The sequence below is a fragment of the Odocoileus virginianus genome, chromosome 1 (assembly GCF_023699985.2).
Source record: "Odocoileus virginianus isolate 20LAN1187 ecotype Illinois chromosome 1, Ovbor_1.2, whole genome shotgun sequence".
NCBI classification, from domain to species: Eukaryota; Metazoa; Chordata; class Mammalia; order Artiodactyla; family Cervidae; genus Odocoileus; species Odocoileus virginianus.
The window spans coordinates 20262288-20279277 of NC_069674.1; the positions used below are offsets into that span (position 1 = coordinate 20262288).

The 16990-nt window shown below is 38.7% G+C and overlaps 1 protein-coding gene across 6 annotated transcripts in view; it reads right to left on the reverse strand.

The window, feature by feature from the left end:
• LRGUK (leucine rich repeats and guanylate kinase domain containing) overlaps window positions 1–16990 on the reverse strand; it is a 162501-nt gene that overhangs the window by 136097 nt on the left and 9414 nt on the right. For all 6 annotated transcript variants that reach the window (XR_011486915.1, XR_011486906.1, XR_011486899.1 and 3 more), the window contains exons 3-5: window positions 16005–16086; window positions 12099–12199; window positions 8460–8541 (exon numbers count right to left, since the gene is read on the reverse strand). Coding sequence is in view for 1 of the 6 variants with exons in the window: in XM_070465613.1 (XP_070321714.1) it covers window positions 8460–8541; window positions 12099–12199; window positions 16005–16086 (265 nt within the window). In the remaining 5 variants the exon portion in view is untranslated. The remainder of the gene's footprint in view (window positions 1–8459; window positions 8542–12098; window positions 12200–16004; window positions 16087–16990) is intronic.

The following is a 16990-nucleotide window of genomic DNA, read 5'->3' on the forward strand; positions in this document are numbered from 1 at the left end:
AGCAGTTCACAGTGTTTGACATGAATTATTCACTACTCTGGTATTTGCTCTTATTCATTTGTCTATAGTCATAAAATATGGGCCTGGTGTATAGAAAACAGTTACTAAGAAATAAGTAGGAAATCCATCACAATTCTCTTAGTGGACAGAACCACAGTGATGGCTTTAATCAAAATCAATCCTGAAGGATGTATATCACCTTACCAGTGAAAAATGTTCTTCACTCTGAGCGTGAATCTCTTTAAGAAATGAAACACGCATACACTTTAAACGGCTATGTGATAAAAGTAGTAATTATTCAATGAATTGCAACATGGGAAGAACAACGGAATTCAGAAGACTAGTCTTAGTTCAACCATTTACCAAATAATCTTGGACATGTCCTTGGGTCTTGGGCTTCTCTCCCATAAAATAATAGCACTAAAGACAAAAAAGGAAAAAGAAAAGAAAATAATAAAACAAAATAATAGCACTAGATGATCCCTAGAGTCCTCTCTGGATTTAAAAATTCTGCAGAAGAAGGTAAACTTCCAAACTCATTCTATGAGGCCACCATCACCCTGATTCCAAAACCAGACAAAGATGCCACAAAAAAAGAAAACTACAGGCCAATATCACTGATGAACATAGATGCAAAAATCCTTAACAAAATTCTAGCAAACAGAATCCAACAACATATTAAAAAAATCATACACCATGACCAAGTGGGCTTTATCCCAGGAATGCAAGGATTCTTTAATATCCGCAAATCAATCAATGTAATACACCACATTAACACATTGAAAGATAAAAACCATATGATTATCTCAATAGATGCAGAAAAAGCCTTTGACAAAATTCAACATCCATTATGATTAGAACTCTCCAGAAAGCAGGAATAGAAGGAACATACCTCAACATAATAAAAGCTATATATGACAAACCCACAGCAAGCATCACCCTCAATGGTGAAAAGTTGAAAGCATTTCCCCTGAAATCAGGAACAAGACAAGGGTGCCCACTCTCACCACTACTATTCAACATAGTTTTGGAAGTGTTGGCCACAGCAATCAGGGCAGAAAAAGAAGTAAAAGGAATCCAGATAGGAAAAGAAGAAGTGAAACTCTCTCTGTTTGCAGATGACATGATCCTCTACATAGAAAACCCTAAAGACTCTACCAGAAAATTACTAGAGCTAATCAACGAATACAGTAAAGTTGCAGGATATAAAATTAACACACAGAAATCTCTTGCATTCCTATACACTAACAATGAGAAAACAGAAAGAGAAATTAAGGAAACAATACCATTCACCATTGCAACAAAAAGAATAAAATACTTAGGAGTATATCTACCTAAAGAAACAAAAGACCTATACATAGAAAACTATAAAACACTGATGAAAGAAATCAAAGAGGACACAAACAGATGGAGAAATATACCATGTTCATGGATTGGAAGAATCAATATTGTCAAAATGGCTATACTACCCAAAGCAATCTATAGATTCAATGCAATCCCTATCAAACTACCAACGGTATTTTTCACAGAACTAGAACAAATAATTTCATAATTTGTATGGAAATACAAAACCTCGAATAGCCAAAGTAATCTTGAGAAAGAAGAATGGAATTGGAGGAATCAACCTGCCTGACTTCAGACTCTACTACAAAGCCACAGTCATCAAGACAGTATGGTACTGGCACAAAGACAGAAATATAGATCAATGAAACAGAATAGAAAGCCCAGAGATAAATCCACGAACCTATGGTCACCTTATCTTCGACAAAGGAGGCAAGGATATACAATGGAAAAAAGACAACCTCTTTAACAAGTGGTGCTGGGAAAACTGGTCAACCACCTGTAAAAGAATGAAACTAGAACACTTTCTAACACCATACACAAAAATAAACTCAAAATGGATTAAAGATCTAAATGTAAGACCAGAAAGCTATCAAACTCCTAGAGGAGAACATAGGCAAAACACTCTCCGACATAAATCACAGCAGGATCCTCTATGACCCACATCCCAGAATATTAGAAACAAAAGCAAAAATAAACAAATGGGACCTAATGAAACTTAAAAGCTTTTGCACAACAAAGGAAACTATAAGCAAGGTGAAAAGACAGCCCTCAGATTGGGAGAAAATAATAGCAAACGAAGCAACAGACAAAGGATTAATCTCAAAAATATACAAGCAACTCCTCCAGCTCAACTCCAGAAAAATAAATGACCCAATCAAAAAATGGGCCAAAGAACTCAACAGACATTTCTCCAAGGAAGACATACAGATGGCAAAAAAACACATGAAAGAGATGCTCAACATCACTCATTATCAGAGAAATGCAAATCAAAACCACAATGAGGTACCATTATACACCAGTCAGGATGGCTGCTATCCAAAAGTCTACAAGCAATAAATGCTGGAGAGGGTGTGGAGAAAAGGGAACCCTCTTACACTGTTGGTGGGAATGCAAATTAGTACAGCCACTATGGAAAACAGTGTGGAGATTTCTTAAAAAACTGGAATTAGAACTGCCATATGACCCAGCAATCCCACTTCTGGGCATACACACTGAGGAAACCAGATCTGAGACACGTGCACCCCAATGTTCATCGCAGCACTGTTTATAATAGCCAGGACATGGAAGCAACCTAGATGCCCATCAGCAGACAAATGGATGAGGAAGCTGTGGTACATATACACCATGGAATATTACTCAGCCATTAAAAAGAATTCATTTGAATCAGTTCTAATGAGATGGATGAAACTGGAGCCCATTATACAGAGTGAAGTAAGCCAGAAAGCTAAAGACCATTACAGTATACTAACACATATATATGGACTTTAGAAAGATGGTAACGATAACCCTATATGCAAAACAGAAAAAGAGACTCAGATGTATAGAACAGACTTGTGGACTCTGTGGGAGAAGACGAGGGATGGGATGTTTCAAGAGAACAGCATCGAAACATGTATATTATCTAGGGTGAAACAGATCACCAGCCCAGGTTGGATGCATGAGAGAAGTGCTCAGGCCTGGTGCACTGGGAAGACCCAGAGGGATCGGGTGGAGAGGGAGGTGGTAGGGGGGACCAGGATGGGGAATGTATATAAATCCATGGCTAATTCATTTCAATGTATGACAAAAACCACTGCAATGTTGTAAAGTAATTAGCCTCCAACTAATAAAAATAAATGAAAAAAAAAATTCTATGAATCAATTTTTCAAAATTTCATGATTCTATAATCATAGAATAAATTCCAATGAACAAACAATTGTATATATAGGTAAAGAATAAACTGCATCCTTTCTTAAACCTAAACAAATGTACTTATCCTTGATAAAGTTTATCAACTTTCATTTTGGAGTGCTTATCAATTAATCATCAGTTGCCCACCTACAAAGGACAAAATAGTAAATAAACTAAAAAGTTAATATCGTATAGTTGACATTGAGTTATTAACATAATCTACTATAATCACATTGTCAGCACTACTAGTTTGATTAACCAATTTGTTTTTATTTTAAATAACGGCTTTTAATATTGATAATTATACTTCTATTTTAATGTTATTTTAAACAAAGGTGCATTTCTTCCCCCTCAAATAGAAAATACAGATGCTCACTAAGGAAAGCTTGAACAAATTTAAAAAGTTTAAAATAGAAAACAGCTAAATTCCTAAAGCATTTAAAAAAGGACAAGCAGAATGGCATCAGATTAAAAAAACATGATATTCAAAACATAATAGAAGGGACTGATTAGGTTAGAGCTGTGGATCTCAAAGTGTGGTCCTCAGACCACCAATATCAGCATCACCTAGGAATTGGCAGAGGATGAGATGGTTAGATGGCATTACTGACTCAACAGACATGAATTTGAGCAAACTCTGGGAGCTAGTGAAGGACAGGAGCCTGGCAGGCTGCCGTCCATGGGGTCACTAAGAGTTGGACACAACTTAGCAACTGAACAACAGGAACTTGTTAGTGATGCAAATTCTCAGGTACTACTCCAGACTTACTTAAGCAAAAGCTTTGGAGGATGGGGACCAGCAATAGGTGTTTTAACAAGCCCTCCAGGGAATTCTGATAGAGCTAAAGTTTGAAGTTTGGTAAATAATTATTTTCAAGGAAATTAATTTCTAATCTTCAAATTAAAATAAGAAAAAAAAATTTTTTACTCGGCCTGCTTCTATTTACTTTTAAAACTTTGATGAATATTCTTAAAAACACAGGTCTGTGGTAGTCTGATACATGCCTCTGCTTATTCATGCTGCACCCATGACCTGCCTTAACCCAAAGAATACGGCAGAAAAGTCCTGGTTCCAAATCTAAGACTTAAGAAGGCCTGGCAGTGGCTTCTTTTGTGTCTTGGAGCCCTGAGCTGCCATGTCTCCTGTAACATCCTGATGTCTCTCTCTCAAAGATAACCCCTAGGCTGAACTGCCTATTTCTTCTTTCCTTTCCCCTTTGATTTTATACCTAAACTATATTTGGTTTTATTAACAGCCAACGGAAGTGGCACACAGAGATAGAGTTCATTCATTTTCACTACTGTATGATAATGCTGTTATGTCAGTATACCATAAATTATTTATGCTCTCTCTTATCAAGGAGCATTTGGGCTATTTCAATTTTTGCTGTTATAAGCAATGTTGCTATGAGCATTCTTACACAAGCCTCCAGGTACACGTATGCTAAACTTCCTAGACATAAGAATGAAAGGGCTAGGTCACAAAACGTGGATGTTTAACCTTACAAGACTGCACAAAATTGCTTTCCAAAGTGGTTGAACTAATTTTACAACTGTAGGAAGAAAAATAGAGATCCTCCGGACCGATGTGCTCTCCAACATGGGGTATTTTTAGATTTCTTACATCCTGCCAATCGAATGGCTGTGACACAGTATCTCATGGTCTTGAATTGCACTTCCCTGAGTACAAGTGAGATTGACATGACTTCATATGTTTATTAGTCTTTCTGATTCATTTTCTATAAAATTATTTTACATACCTTCTCCCATCTTCATATCCAGGAACATATTTCCCTTCAGCTATGTCTTTAATATTCTTCAATAAAGTTTTATTATGTTCCCTCTACAAGTCTTACTCATTTTTAATAAGAAATATATTCTTGTAAATCGTGTTTCTTTTAACGGTTGTGTTTTTTAGTTGCTTGTTTGTGGTGTAGAGTAATGCAGCTGATTTCTGTTTATTGAAGTCATATCCAACTATCTTGTTAAACTCTCAAAACTCTGTTATTTCTAGTAACTTATTGCAAGTTCTTTTACCTATTCTCTGTAGACAATCACATCATCTATAAAAAATGACTTTTTGTCTGTATCAATCTTTATATTTTCCTTTAATTTCTTTTTCTTATCTTTTGGTACTGAGTAACACCTCTAAAAGGAGAAAGCAATGGCACCCCACTCCAGTATTCTTGCCTGGAAAGTCCCGTGGACGGAGGCGCCTGTGGGCTGCAGTCCATGGGGTCGCTAGAAGTCGGACACGACTGAGCGACTTCACTTTCACTTTTCACTTTCACTCATTGGAGAAGGAAATGGCAACCCACTCCAGTGTTCTTGCCTGGAGAATCCCAGGGACGGGGGAGCCTGGTGGGCTGCCGTCTATGGGAATGAACAGAGTCGGACACGACCGAAGCGACTTAGCAGCAGCAGCAACACCTCTAAAAAATGACGGTTAGAAGTGGCAAAGGTAGCTATCTTGCCTTGTATCCTTGATTTTAAAGAGTGCTTTTAACATGTCCCCAGTTAAGATAAAGTTTGTTTCAAATATTTTTGTTGACATTCTTACCAAGTTGAGGAAATTTCCTATTACTAGTTTACTAAGTTTTTATTGTGAAGGAAAAATGGATTCCATTAAATTTTCCATATCTATTGAGTTTATGTATCTATTGATCACATGATTTATTTCCTTTAATCAGTTCAAGTTATTAATGACATTTTAAAATCTGCTACTGTTAAATTAACCTTACATTCATGAGATAAACATAACTTCATCATGGTATATTATCTTTTTCATATATTGTCAGATCCAGTTTGCTAATATTTTGTTTAGGATTTTTACGTCTATATCACAAGTGAAATAAGCCTGCCATTTTCCTTTCTCTTATCTTTCCTTGTCTGGTTTGGGTATCAAAGTAATCTTATTAGAATTAACCGTGCATATGGCCTTCTGTCTTAAATCTTTGAAAGAATTTGTTCATTTTTGAAAGGTTTGTTCTTCAAAGTTTGGGTCTGGTGGGGTTTTTGTTTGAAGATATTTAATTCATTTTAATTTGTAATGAGTTACTTTAATAGTGATAGGGCTACTCAGTGTTTCTATCTCCAAGCCAGTGCTTTGGTACATAACATGTTTCTAGGGATTTATCCACTTCATCTAAGTTTTCAAATGTACTGACATTAAAAAATTGTCTAGAAATCCTTTATCTTAAAGCTTTTTAGTCTTTTCAAAACTCTAATTACATAACTACACACAACATGATATGCCTGAACAGAACAAAAGAAAGAGGCATAGCTAGTACTATTTAAAAACGAGCCTACCCTCTTTCAAAGCTGTAAGCTATCTAAGAAGTTGTTTATGAAGGGAAGCTTGTTCTGGGTACTTGTCTTTGCATTTTTGAAAACCCAGGTGAGGAACAGTGCTACGGTACATTCTAATTTTGTGTCCATGTTCTGAATTCCAATCAGTTCTGATGTAGTAATTAAAGCTTTTTATACTTTGGAGAGAAGACTCCATTGTTACATCTAAAGTTAAGTTTTAAAAAAACCCTGATTTCTTTCTCCACTGACATTTACAAAGCCATAATAGTTTAGCTTTTTACATGGAAAGATAAATTTAGTAGAAATTGAGACTTTCATGATAGATATGTTTTAAAGAGCATCTTCAGTCCAAAATACCATTGAATAGTTTTCTCTGACACTTCCATGCTGCACATGGAAGACTATTTTTCTGGGAGACAGAATTCCAGACTGCTGTGTCACAGTGCCACTCAGGGTACCCTGGGGGCTACAAGTGGCTCTGGATACTCAATTTCTTCTGGCTGGTGGGGGCTTAGGGGGCAGCTGACTTCTAGACTAGTGCTTTTCAAGCTTTACTATCAACTCACATCACCAGGGGCTTTTGTTAAAAATGCAGATTCTGATTTCAGAGGTCTGGGGTAGCATCCAAGAGCCTGCATTTCTAAGAAGTTCCAGGCAATGCTGCTGCTGCTGCTGCTCCTTGAGGAGCATTCTTCTAGATGGCCTGAGATGACGAGATCTCCAAGCCAGACTGTGTCAGGGTTGTCAGACTATATCTCTTTGTAAATGCAATACACATACAACAGTCAAGTATAAAGTGAAGGTTCTGTGAACGGGTGCTGCTAGTGTGTACTGCTTTTAGTCTGTCATCAAAACGTTTCATTTTGATCATTTTCTTATTAGGCTACGTTCAGGAACACTTGCATGTTTCAAGAGCACCATCTAAATTCCCACTAATTGCTCATTTTCACATATAAGTTCTAAAGAGAGTGATGCTATGTTTTAAGCTTTCCATCATATACAAATAAAGGGTTTTTCCTAAAAAATATGTCTTCAAGAAAATGTATCTTCTGTTCTCCCTACATCCCAGCCTCATTACAAGTGTAGTGTGTATTAGCTGCTGCCACATCCCTGGAATGAAGCACCCGAGGGCAATCAATTCATTCTCCACTCTGCCCCGAAAAATCCTCAGGTGGGTAGAAAGATACTTACTGAGAAAGAGAAGGCACTGCTCCCTTGTCACCCAGAGAACATCAGTCTCTGGTGTAAAGAGGTTCAAGCTCATTAAACTCACAGATCCCCTGTCAACCCCTTAGGGTCCAGAAGCTGGAGTGTGTCTACTTGAAAGTAGGCACTCTGTTTGCACGGGAGCCTGGCTCATGAAACAGGTATATTGCTAAAGTTGGCTATGAATCAAAGTTTTTGGTTTAACAACTGTTAAAACATTTTTTATGGAAGCATCATTTGAAATACACTGGAGAAGATTGCTAGTTAAAGGGAGCTTTGTATGAATTTTTCTGTAAAATAAATATTTACTAATTTTGGTCATATCTGGATTTTCAGATATTGGATTTACATAAAGTAGGGCACCAGTTTAAGTAAATTTGAGGAAGGGAGTTGGGTAAACAGAACTTCTTATCTGGTTCTAGAATTAAAAGTAAGCCTATGTTTATTAGAAAAATGACTCACTTCTTAGCTTCTCAGGTGTACGAAGTTCTTGGCAAGCTTTGCTTGCAATCTTACTCTGTGGTCAGTAAGACACCTTCCTTCGTTTTGCGAGTATCGATGCCGAGCCATTTCAACGAGTCACACGTCTCTAGTAAATCTGCCCATCCGGCACTACTTCATATCATCCAGTACACACATATTAATGACACATGTATTAACTATACGGGCCTATTAACCAAACTTTCCCCATTACTCATTCAAAGGATACTGTCCAAAATTAGCTTCGTGAGAGACTCATATGCCGATAAACTGCACATTTCTGAAATCTGGTTGCAGGAAAAATCCACCTTCTGATAGAAAGAGAGCAGGATGTTATTCATCTTAACCACACAATTACTGGACAAGAAGAATGTCTTTTCTGATGAGGAGTTACCAGTTCAAAAGACACTCAGGCTAACTTACTTGCCCTGTGTTTAATCATTTCCTAGCTGGGACTCTTTTCTGTCCATTTTGGGGGGAAGTAAGGGGGAGACCCTTCCCTGTGGCCAGTGCACACACCCCCCACAACAGAAATGCTCTCCATTTCTGCAGTCACTCTCCCCATTTTCAGCATTTATTTTAAACTTTCTTGATCTTCTTTCAGAACTTAACCTCAACTTCACCCTTACTAACCACCATGTGGCCATCTTCTCTGACTCCCAGTAGCCTGTGTACATCTAGTTTATATGTATATCCTGTTTCTAGTTTCTTCACTTTCTCTGCTTCTATCTCAATTTACTCTCCCACATCACCCCCTAAATGCCAGAAATGTTTTTCTTATTTATCCCTCAAACCATACCTCTTCCACTCAGCACCCTTTCTCAAAATTGACTATTTTATTATAGAAAAGCATTTTCAAAAGTATCAGTTGTCCCTACTCAAAAATATGAGAAAGACAAACAATATTAAATAACATTAATTATTCACCTACTGGCAAAAGATGGAAAGATTTTTTAAACACTGCACTGATAACTTTGTTGGGCACATTGTAATCATTTTCTGGAAAACTATAAGCAATTATATAATAAGTACTATTCTTATCCTCTTTTGCCCTTTAAAACAGTAATTTTAACCCCCCCCAAAGTGCTAAGATTACTTTTTATCAATATGTTAAATACTAAATACTTCAAATACTAAAACCTTTAAATACTGAATACTAAAAAATTCTTTTTGAAAACAGCTCAAGTGGAAAGAGTAGAAAACTGGTCAAATTGATTACATCACAAGACTGCAAAGTCAGTAAAATAAAAGTAAGTGAATCATGTGACGAAATAGAAATATGCAAATAAAATGCCATTAGTTCAAAAAATCAGAAACAAAATTTTATGCATATACAAGTTTCAACTATGTAAAATGTATCCCATGACTGAATTAAAAAGTCAGTTTGGCATAACAAAATGAAGCTTCATGTTTACTTTTTTGTTCTATATAATAATGATGGGCTAGAAATAAACTTCTAATTATCTAGCCTTATTTACAACTGACCTCTTTGCTCATGATACCTATCTACACCCCTATCGGGACTCTATCCATCCATTTATTTACACTGGGCTTGTTGAGAAGCCTTAAAAGTGTTACGATACTGCCCTGACTCCCACTGGGAGTTCCATTGGAGCCCAGAGCTTGTAAGCAGTGCCCATCAATCAAATGAAACTTCTTCACCTACTAAGAGCAAAATCATTCCAGCAAATATAAAAAGGGTCAGGGCTCCTGTTCTTTGGAGTATGCTTTCTCTGGTTGGTGGCACAAGGCACTAAAATAATAAATGAAAGAGAAGCAAAGCTTCCCCAGAGGGTGGGATATTATACACAAGCCTCATTTACTGGGAAAAAATGGGCTTCGGGCCTCAGTCATGGGGTTCAGTGCCAGCCTGTGACCTCCCGGCAAAGGGTGAGTAAGTTATTTGACCTTTTGTGCTTCTGCAAATCCATGTGTAAAATGGGACCATCCCAGTTGCCTCACAGTTCTTACTGGGGGGATCTGGTAAGATCCTGCATTGGAAACTCTGGAAGATCTCGATCACTCCCCTCCCAGGTTCACAAAGGGGTTCACTTAGGGCTCACATAGGGTCGAAGTCTCTCATCAGGGGCACTCTGGCACTTTGCAAGAACTTTTCTAAAGGTGCCAATATATCTGCTCTTGAATTCTCTAGGAACCTTAAACACTGAGGTATCTGCCATAATGATGGAAACACATCATTATACGCTTGTCCAAATGCCCAGCCCGTACGACACCAAGAGTGAATCCTAATGTAAACTGTGGTTTTGGGGTGACCATGATGTGTCAGAGGCTGGAGAGTAACAAATGCCCCACTCTGGTGGGGACTGTTGACTGCGGGGAAGCTGTGCATATAGTGGGGGCAGGAGGTATATGGGAAAGCTCTGTCCTTTCCCCTTAATTTTGCTCTGAACCTAAAACTGCTCTTAAAAAAAAAAGAGAGAGATGGGCTATCTGATTTGCTTTAGTTTTCCTGCGCAGTCTTTTGGGGGATGGGGTGATGTAAGGTTGTGAATAAAAGAAACTCCAGGAAAGTTTTTCCCAGGAAGGGTTCACTCTGTTGCTGTGGCTGGTTCCCCTGGGGTCTAGGGCAAGATGGAAGGGACAGAGAACCCAGAGGGCAAAGGACAGAGAATCCAGACAGCTCTGCAAGAACAATTCCTGATGACCTGGAGACTGTGAGGCCCCACAATGAAGACCAACAGGCACTATGTGTGGCTTATCTGGGTAAAGGAATGAAACCCCAACAATAACTGTAACTTCAAAGGGAAAAAAAATTCACTACTGATAAAAATGTAGCGATGTGAAACAACAGAAGACAAATTAAGAGAGACATCTTCCTGGCAGTGGAGATGGTGTCAGATTCTTGACTTCAAATGGACCCAGAAGGATACTTTGAATCTAAATTAACTTGGTTTCTAAATAAGTAAAACTAATAGATAATAAAAAGCAATTGTTTTCCATTCTGCAAAATAATCTTTAATGAAATACTTGAGTCCAGTAGAAGGACACTCAACCCCAGCTTGTAGCAATGGTTCCCAAATTCATCAGCATGTTACAGCCACGTGGGCAGGGTCCTTTAAAAATCCCCACACTCAGGCTTTACTTTGGACCACTTGAATCAGAACCTCTGGGAGTGGGTGGGGTCCAGGCATCAGCAGTTTTTAAAACTTCCCAGGTGATTCCAATGTGCAGAAAATTGGGGTACCATCAGTCTGTGATCTCTCTGAAGTATGATCCATGGGTCAGCAGCAATGGCTTGCCAGGAAAGTTGTTAGAAAGGAGAGTCTCAGGCCCACCCCAGACCTCCTAGGTTAGAATCTCATTTTCACAAGAATGCCACGTGAGCTATATTCACATTAAAGCATGAGACCCTGGGTTCCATAGCAGAGTAAGCCGCTCTGTCAATCATCATTCTCGAGTTTCATTCTGCCTCAGAAATGCAGAAGCATGTGCAGAGAAGCAAGAATGAAGATGTGAAATCACTGCTTTCTAAATAGGAGCTAAGGCTGGATCAATAAGAAGGCAACACGTAAGCCCCCAGGAAATTTTTACATATTTTTCAGGTACAAAAGTGTTATACTATAACAAAAATAAACAAACAATAACTAGTATTTAAATGAAGCATAGAAAAAGGAAGGAAGTTAATTCTTTGGTTTGAACACTAGGTTTCAGCAAAGCTTCTGAAAAATATCTCCTGAAAGACTCTATCTTTTTTTCTAAAATAAATGACACACAAGTCCTTCTCCTTTTTTAAAATTCGTTTTCCCTCTACCTTATTCTCTCTGAATTCTCTTTGGGTGCTGTTTGGCTTGTTAATGTATTTCACAAATCAGTTAACACATGTAATTAGTGTATTAATAAAACCTACCTTGAGGTTTTTGGGTGGTTTGAAATTGAAGAATGTTTTCAGGTGATTCTGAGAAGCATTAAGTTCTAGAAGATAAGGCATACAGCTCACACAAGACAAATCTGGGAGGAGGGACAGTGGAAATGAATACAGAATAAGGTAAGCCAATAAAGTAAAAATTAGACAAAGTCATTAAAAACAGCAAACATCATATCAGGACATTTTAAAATTATGCTAGTTGCAAGCACATCTTAATTATTCCAGATGAATTAAATGAACAAAAATATGAATATGCAAAACAACACACACACACACACACACACACACACACACAGAGCATGGAAAACACATCATGAGCCTACAATGTAACCTTCTTCTCCAGGGCCCCCTGCCCCCACAGTGGAACTATTCTTCTCCAGGGACCCCTCACCCTTCCTGTTCCCATCTTCCAATACCTTCAAGATAGAAATGGCCAAGGTTTCCTGAGTCCCAGCTCACTCTCCCCCAGCTGCTAACAGTCAATGCTTCAAAAATGCCAGGCTTGGAGGAACTAAAGCTTTACATAATCCTCTCGATAATTAGCCCGTGAATAACTGCATTAGGTCTTTTCGGAAAGACGGCAAATGCTACAATTAGTTCCTTGTTATAAATTACATTTTGTTTCAGATGGACTCAATCTTAAATCTCATTAATTATTTGAAGTGATTTAAATTATGGCTATTATTTTACTTTGATTCTGGGCTGGTTCAAAACCATGTCTGAGTTTTGCGTTTTATCCCCAGCCAATATTCTGTACCTAGAATACTAAAGACTATTGTGCAAATATTCAGTCCTAATGACATGACATATACAACATAAGAAACAGGGAAGCGCTGCGCTGCTTCTCTGCCAATTGACAGGAGACAGACTTTGGGGCAGCAGGAGAATCAGGGAAAAGGCTCGGGAAGAGTCACATCTTAAGGATTTACAGCACCATCTCTACTAGTAATGGGCGTCTCCACCCATCTTCTCACTCTATATCACACAATCAAGCCATCACAACTCTTCAGAGGACCGCCTCTGAAGGAGAACACAGCTTCCACACCCCTGAAGCCCAGCAAAATGCTTCTCCTTTCACCAGGTAAGAGTCACCCCCAGGCCAGGAGAAGGGAGCATAGCCGAACCCTGCGGTTGTGCCATGAAGAATGTGGAGCTGGTAAGGTGAGGGTCCTCCCCACCCATCCTCTCGACATCTGTGCTTCTCAGGGTGGCAGAAGCCATGAGATTCCTACCAATTTCTACTTCATTTCTCTGGTCTAAACCACAGCCTTCTTTAGCCTGTCTTTCTCATGAAATTACAAAACATTAAGACATCAACACTTTGGTGGGAATTCATGAGCAAATCCAGGAAGGCTGCCCGTAAGAGAAAAGCTAAGGAGAAACGTAATGGCTTCACAATTTTGCCTATTTGCCTACAGTTTTGCCTATTTGTACCAGCCAAGATCAGCTCCCTGTCTGTCAGTGATTATCTCCATTGACCCTTTTCATTTCCACAGGCCCCCACGTTTCCTTGAAGTTGATCCTTCTGTGGGCAGGTACCATGGAGCACCATCTTAAAGCAGAAGCAGCAGCTACCACTTGGATGGTGAGTACATTTCACATCAGGTATATGCCCAGTGCTTTCGAATTACTCTGATAGAAAAAAATTCACCGTCTGGGTTGCTGGACTCCTAACTCTGTCTACTCTGTGTAGTGACCTCAGTGTCCACCAGATGGCAGGAGCTCCTCATGTCTGCATCCGTGGTTCTCAAAGTGTGGTCCTGTCTCTGATTTCAGGGGAAGTAATTAGAAATGCAAATTTTCAAGTCCCACCTCAGATCTACAGAATCAGAAAGTCTGAGGGTGGGGCACAGGCACCTCTGTTTTAATAGGTCCCCTCCAGGTAATACTGATGCAAGTTGAAATCTGGTTCATATCAGGCCATCAAAAAAGCTGTTCTCTTGAAAAGAAAAATATATACTATGACTTACACTTTGCTTTTGAATTGATGCTTTCAAATTGTGGGGTTGGAGAAGACTCTTGAGAGTCCCTTGGACAGCAAAGAGATAAAACAAGTTCATCCTAAAGGAAATCAACCCTGAATATTCATTGGAAAGATTGATGCTAAAGCTGAAGCTCCAATGCTTTGGCTACCTGATGAGAAAAGCCAACTCATTGGAAAAGACCCTGATGCAGGGAAAGATTGAAGGCAGGAGGAGAAGGGGACGACAGAGAACAAGATGATTGGACGGCATCACCGGCTTAATGGAGATGAGTTTGAGTAAGCTCCGGGAGAGATGGTGAAGGACAGGGAAGCCTGATGTGCGGCAGTGCATGGGGTCACAGAACTGGACACGACTGGGCGAGTGAACAACGGCACAGGCTTCCCTGGCGGCTCAGATGGTTAAGAAACTGCCTGCAATGCAGGAGACCCGGGTTTGGGAAGACCCCCTGGAGAAGGGAACGGCTCCCCACTCAAGTATTCTTGTCTGGAGAATTCCATGGACAGAGGAGCCTGCCAGGCTACAGTCCATGGAGTCGCAAAGAGTTGGACGCGACTAATACTTTTCACTTTCACTCATTTCATTCACAGTAGGTTCTTGAACACTTGATGAGTTAATAAAAGATGACATATAAGATTGAAAGAGACTGATCTGAAGAGGAAAGCTTCATTCGCTCCCAAGGACTACTTGCTCAAGGGGTAAAGATCTGAAGCCACATTTCTCTCCCTTTCATCAAGCACTAAAAATTCTTGGAGTCCCTGCAACCCCTTATCTAGTAAGTGAAAACAATCTTGGAGGTATGGGTTGTGGGGAGAGCACCTTCTAGTAACACTAAGATCTTTCTGATGATATGATATCTGGGAATTGCCTTAAATAGCCTGGGGAGGGGAGCAAGGGAGGGTAGGTGAGGCAAGAGGGGCCACCAGCTGATAATTATTGAACCTGAATATTCATTACAAACCTCTCTACTTGTGCACGTTTGTAATTTTCCAAAAAAAAAAAAGTTTTATGAAACTAGAAAAAAAATAAAAAGTGTTTCAAAACAGTAGCACTTTAGAATTAAAATATGCTGAAATGTGTCTTAGCCATTGAAAAGAGTGAATTTTAACTACTGCAGTCAGATGGGAGGAAGAAATCAGAAAATGAATCAGAGAAGACCATATCAGCGACCCTTAATGGTCTTTAAAAAAAGAGCTAAAGAAGTGAATAGAAACGTTATCAGTGAAGAAAGAAGCAGGTCAGATATTTCAAATAAGATCAGAAAATTATTACAGAAACAAGGATCAAGCTTTGAAGAAAATGTGACTAATTTCATTAAATGTGAGCAAGGTATCACAACAGCTACCTTATAAGGAACTATAAATGGCAGGGTTAGACCTGTAAGAACCTACTAACTACACAGAGAGAGCAAAGAGGGGGAAAAAAAAATTTCTGAATCCCTGGTGCTCAAATAAGAACAGAAGCAGCTAGCCAGGATTAAGATGTAGATGCAAATGCAAATTAAAGAAAAGCATCCATTAAAGGCGAAAGAAAAAGACTAATTCCTCTCCACTGAATAAACTAATAGAGGGAAAGAAATGGAAACCATCAAATATTCAGGAAGCATTAAAGAAGTAACGATCCATCTCTGGAAAGGAAAGAGCAAACATTCCATCTGATATTCTTCAATATTACTGAATGTGTCTCAACCATCACATAATACAGCATGTCTGCTGACCTCTGCATTTTTCTTTTCTCGTCAGAGGTGCTTTTTTTTCCTCATGGAAAATAGAGGATCAATGCATAAACTGATCCATAATAGCATTTATATCAAGTTTGGTAGTATTAAAGTACACTGCACTCTGCAAAGCTTAAATTTTGTAATAATTCAGTGATCCACTGATTTACTAGAATGACAATGACATACCTTCAATTTTATTTACTGAAAGATCCAACTTCTGTAGGTGAACATATCCACAGAGGATGCTAACGTCAGTTAAGTCAAGATCCTGAGAAAATAAAAGGCAAAAGACTTTAATGTGGCTTTAGCAGATGAGTACTCAGGCTTCTCAAGACATCTGGAAATAAAAGTTGACGGAGAAATCCAGAATGTCCTTTGAAAGTATTGTAGGAGTGAGAGGATAAAACCTGAAGCCTATTACTAATAGGATCTCAAAAGAGACTACAAACCCCATCAAAAATGCATTCCTCTGAAGGAAATAATAGCCTGGAAAATTAGGGTTGTTAGCAAGAACAAATACAACATGAAAAGGCAAATTAAAGCAGTGTTCATGAAGACCTTTAGAGCAGAGTTTTATATTTTATAAAAACATGCACACACATAAAAGCAAGAAAGCCAAAGCCTTTATCTTGTAGAAGAAAAGAAAAAGCAAATGCCTAGAATTCAAACAAAATGTTAGACGAGTTCACACCTAATCAAGTGATCATTAATAACAATACTTTCTACACTTTTTCTCAGGCTTGGTTTTCAAAGCTCTCTCACAATAATCTCATCTGATCAAACAAACCTGTGAGATCTGTAGGGCACATTATCCCCAATGGAGTGAGGAGGTATGTGGGGTACAGAGAAGTACACAAATAGCTTAAAATCACTTGGCGAGTCAGTAATAGAGAAGCAACTCCAAATTTCCAGAATCCACGTCTCAGATACTCTCCATGAAATCTTGCATCTACTGAACTTCCTGAGGGGTTGGAGGGGAATTTGGTCACTTGGAACAAAGATTCATGTCACTGGTCTACGCTGTGATGCCAGAGTCAGACAGAGCCAACTGATAAAGTGTCATTATAAGCAAGTTCTTAAATATAAGAATGATAAGAATGTTTAATGAAGGCCACTAGAACAGTAATAATTACTAAGAAACCTACTATGTACAAGGCATTAAGCTTGGCATG